At 33.9% G+C, this 4,773-nt stretch overlaps 1 protein-coding gene across 1 annotated transcript in view; it reads right to left on the bottom strand.

Moving 5' to 3' along the window:
* Positions 1 to 1,960, bottom strand: part of LOC119834566 — a 24,497-nt gene extending 22,537 nt beyond the window's left edge. Inside the window, exons 1-4 of the mRNA XM_038359364.1 lie at positions 1,595 to 1,960; positions 1,300 to 1,512; positions 913 to 1,075; positions 110 to 352 (exon numbers count right to left, since the gene is read on the bottom strand). Of these exons, the coding sequence (XP_038215292.1) occupies positions 110 to 352; positions 913 to 1,075; positions 1,300 to 1,512; positions 1,595 to 1,611 (636 nt within the window). The 5' untranslated portion in view covers positions 1,612 to 1,960. The remainder of the gene's footprint in view (positions 1 to 109; positions 353 to 912; positions 1,076 to 1,299; positions 1,513 to 1,594) is intronic.
* Positions 1,961 to 4,773: the final 2,813 nt, after the last annotated feature.

Here is a 4,773-nt window from a genome sequence, read left to right as displayed (position 1 = left end):
GTAAAGCATGACTATATTTACAACTGAGAAGTAACACTATGCAACGCGCGAAACTGCGTCAGCGTATGCTAAAGTGATACGCTTACATAATAAAAAATAAATAATTTACCTGTTTTGCATAAAACAAATTTTGCAGCACAGGGTAATGTGATATGGCAATCTTGTAGTTCAGATCTCTTCCATCAAGAGGCCGTGGAATTGCATTTGTAAGTGTGCTCACTTTGTAAAATGAGATATTGTGGTACGCTATCACCGAGGGTTGAGAGTATGCAGTGTTGAAATCCACCACTTTCTCATGTTTGATTGGCTCATTTTCACCACCTATATCGTTGTCACCTGGTATCCAGATTTGCTAGATAAATGAAAAAAATTAACTTTTTAATATATTACTAAATACTACTAAATAAGTTTGAAAGACGGTTTATTCAATTTCTCAAGTTCCCGACTCTTCTCAGCTTGTGAATTCGCAGGAAGTTTATCTTTGTTTCTAGGAAATTAATCTCGAGGTATCATATATGAGAATAAGAAATTTGAAAATAAAACTTTTTGCATTTGCCATTTGTATTAAATGTGCTACGCCAACAGTTCGGCAATAGAAGCTAATTCAGTTTATAAATTTTAAGTAAACAACTGAATTTGTTTATTAACCCTAGTAGTAAAACAAAAACTCAAGCTACTGCTGATTCAGAATGTAATTTTCAATGAGAGATGGTTTTGATTCAAAAGTAAAAGGGCACCACGAGACGCGATTTCTTGCGAGTGCGGGCTTCACACGCTAGGCGTGCGAAGACGCATACTCGGTTCGAAGCATTTTTACACAACAGGTGTGTTTCAGCAGTGAACGTGTTAATTTTTTAAGTACAAAAAATTAAGAAGGACATTTAAAAACATTGGTATCACAATCATACTTACTACAACAGGATAATATGGGTTGAATATATATGACAATCTTTTAATATAATTATTAAACTGTGCGGTTGTAGAGATACTGCCTTCATCCATAAGATCCCCTAGGAACACCACCACATTAGGTTTGAAGTGCTTCTCAACTACTGAATATACAGATCTCAAATATCTGAGGACAATGTTAAGATGTAAAGTGATGGACTGTTGCCGATGAATACATAAGATTAGGTTATATAAAAAGAAAAAAAGATATTGGAACTACCATAAATACCATAGGAACTGTTCCCATAAGTAGTAGAATTTAGTCATCATGTTTATCAACATAATTTATTCCTATAGCAAGGACACAACATACATATGGTAAAATAATATATTTTGAAGTGTAATAATTACCTATCGCTATCCCAATTCAAGAGGTAACTTAATGGAGGAGGCACCGCTAGGTCGCCCTGTATTTGCGGGTCCGCAATGAATAATATTCTTATGCAAGTCTGCTCCTCTTCACATTTTAATGTTTTCCAGAAAAGTGGTTGAACAGTATATACGAACCATTCACTATAAAGAACAACTCCAAGAAACACCGCAATGAGATATTTCCATAAGACACTGCAAGCAATTTAATATCATTGTTTGCACAAAAGGAAAGGAAGAAGAAAAAACGTTAATCAAAATTGTTTCAAGAATATACCTTCTCCGTAAAAACATGTGTAAAACGTTTTATTTTATTATATTGATTTGACGTATATGATTACTATTAATTTGACACTCACTTTTATCTAATCGAATTAGTTGATCTTTGTTAATTCATTGATAGTCCATTGTCAACTGATATTAAACAAAGTGCCCAATAAACGCACGTATTCAGAGATAAAAACATCGTTTTGAAAGTAGCCGGTGGCGTATGCCAGGTACCAGCTTACCAGGTAGGTATTTTGCATTCCGCAATTGCCAACACAATTGCCAATTTTAGTTCATATTGTAATATGTGAAATGTGAATTGGCCAAACTAAAACACAACCCCCTACAACTATGGAATTGGCATATGCCAGCGACAATAGACCGTAGACCACAGATTAATATAGTACTATAGGTATAGATTATACACTACATGAAAGGCGTGCGTTAATAAGTCTAGTATTTTTGTCTGTCGTTAATATCATGTATGGGCGGTGTTGCGAGAAAGTAGATTAATATCAAGTTAGCTTACGACACACTTTATGGCGTCAACATTAGCTTTGTCTAGACAGTATTGGGCGTGCTACAGGCTGGACCTGAACGACCTTTTGTAATATTTATTATATTTTTACCGTAAATTTTGCTACGTAATTGTTAAATTAATAACAAATAGATAATCTTATTACTAGATTTTATTCTTAATTCCATTATGTTTATGATTACACTAGCTTTCCGCCCGCAGTTTTACCCGCGTGGAACTCGGTTATACCGCGCTATAAGGAAAGGCCATATAGTTTTTCCCAAGGTCTCTAAGTGATTAAGGCGTGAATCATTTTGTTTCCATACAAAAATTTCATCCCCCGTTTCAACCCCTTCTACCATTGTTTCGCATTAAAATGTATGGTATGTCCTTTTCCAAACCCATCTCCATCTACATTTCATTCATCAAAATCAGTTCAATGGTTTAGTCGTGAATGCGTAACATATAGACAGACAGTTACTTTCGCATTTATGATATTAAGTAGGGATATTAATAGACATTCATATTACATTAATGAACAACTTTATTAACAGCTACTAGTTAACTTAGATAATAATTATTTACTTATTTCTAAGTATGAAAGATAAATATAATTTTATATATGCTAAAACGAACTTTTATTATCACTATAACCACTGGGGTAGAAGAGAAGGACTGGGGAGTAGTAAGTGATTCTGGTTATTCACCAAAAAAAAAACAACTACTTGGCTAATTTTTTGTTCTTTAAATGTGCAAATGTTGTGGAGTACATAAATGGTATTACAAGTAGACAGTAATCAGACAATAATCTTTATTTACTAATTTCCGAATATGCTATTATTCAGGAAATCTAACTTCAATTCATGATGTTCGTTTCATCATAAATAAAATTTTAAGAATTAAACATGAGTTGACAGATTATTGACGCTAATCGCTATACCTACCACCATATAACGTACTCTGTGCCTACAACTTACCCAAATCACAGATAACATAATACTATACTACCCAAAGAATCTAGGGCCTAGAATCTAGATTATGGAGATATAAATACCCTGCATAGCCTAGGTGCAGTCAGGTGGATTCTGATCTGTGCCAACAAGGTTCAATTGAAAAATGACTATCTAGAATAGTCAAAATATCGGAAACTGTTGCTTAATAACGTCGTTCAACGACTTTCAACGCTATGTTATAATATCATAAAATGTGTTACATAACGCAGATGTATATTATTAACTCATAGACGCAGACATCTCAATTGAGGGTAGTTGATAAAATAATTAATTTACATTTAATATCGCAATTATTCGGTTTCCATCTAGATTTTTTGTGTATGTTTTCTTTCCCAATAATTTTGATATAAATACAGGTTAACAATACAAAATTGGACCTAGTGATGTGTAAATTTTGATAGTGTCAAATCTTTTCTCCTAATCTATTAACTACACCTATTCTAAGATTGAAATATATTTGTCATTCCATGGTCTTTTATAGTAAATATGACTTTTTAAAGCTAATTTTGATTCCATACGTTGCTATTCCAATAATTTAATATAATAGTGAAAATGAAATACTATATAAGATATAAGATCGTATAAATAATTATAGCAGGATGATTTGTTCCATAAAACTTTTTATATTTTTCGATAGTTGATAAGTAAGGAGCGCAATACCATACTTCTCCGGTCTGGCTTTCATGCCTTCATACCGACCAAAATAAGTTATTGAAAAAAAACGAATGAAATCGCAGTTCAGTGGTGGCTCAGTGGTGAGAACCTCGGACTTCAAAATCGATAAGTCGGGGTTCGAGACCGGGGCGAGCATGCAGGAAATAAATTGATTTTTCAATTTATCTGCACATGTGGACAACATCACAACTGCTTAAAACGGTGAAGGAAAACATCGTGAGGAAACCGGCATGTCCAAGAATCAAAAGTTCGACGACATGTGACATCTGCCAACCCGCACTTGGCCAGCGTGGTGGATTATGGCCTGAACCCTCATAGGAGGCCTGTATCCCAGCAGTGGGAACATATATGGGCTGATGATGATGATGATGAATACTGGCAACATTATCATAGAGTTTGTAGACCTACCAAAGAAAAACACTGAAAGATAAGATTGCGGTACCATGCAAAGACTAGTATAATAATACGGGTACCATGCCTGTCTCGCAAATCGCAAATTCTATCGCGCTAATCGGTTACTCGTGAGAGAGACAAAAAGTACCGCGTCTCTATCTAAAGTAGGGTCAGCTCTTGGTCAACTATAAATTAGTTCTTGGCTATATTTTTTGTAAAAAATTACGCATGTCTTCAGTCTTAATAATTCGCGAGAATTTTGAAAATACCCCCAAAAAGCAGGTGAACAGAATGTAAATAACTATAATAACAAAAATTGATAAATAAACAAGTAAACACTGAAATCTGCTTGGTGACCAAAACACAGTATATTTCAAGCGCTGATGGCTATTTTCTGAAAACAAAAGAGTATACACTATTTATTACTACTAGAATTTCTTTGAAAAAAATTTCTACTTATATAAAATGGGTTAGTTACGTATTATTACTGTAGGGCTGAACCAATTTGGATCAATTTAAATTATGCCATAGAAGTGCATTGTTTATCAAGAAATGTTAATTGAATGGGGCAAAATAGAGTTTGTTATGCAC

This window comes from Zerene cesonia, chromosome 1 (assembly GCF_012273895.1).
Source record: "Zerene cesonia ecotype Mississippi chromosome 1, Zerene_cesonia_1.1, whole genome shotgun sequence".
In the NCBI taxonomy this organism is placed as follows: domain Eukaryota; kingdom Metazoa; phylum Arthropoda; class Insecta; order Lepidoptera; family Pieridae; genus Zerene; species Zerene cesonia.
Note: the sequence above shows the minus strand (reverse complement) of the source record. Positions and strands in the feature narration are given on the sequence as shown.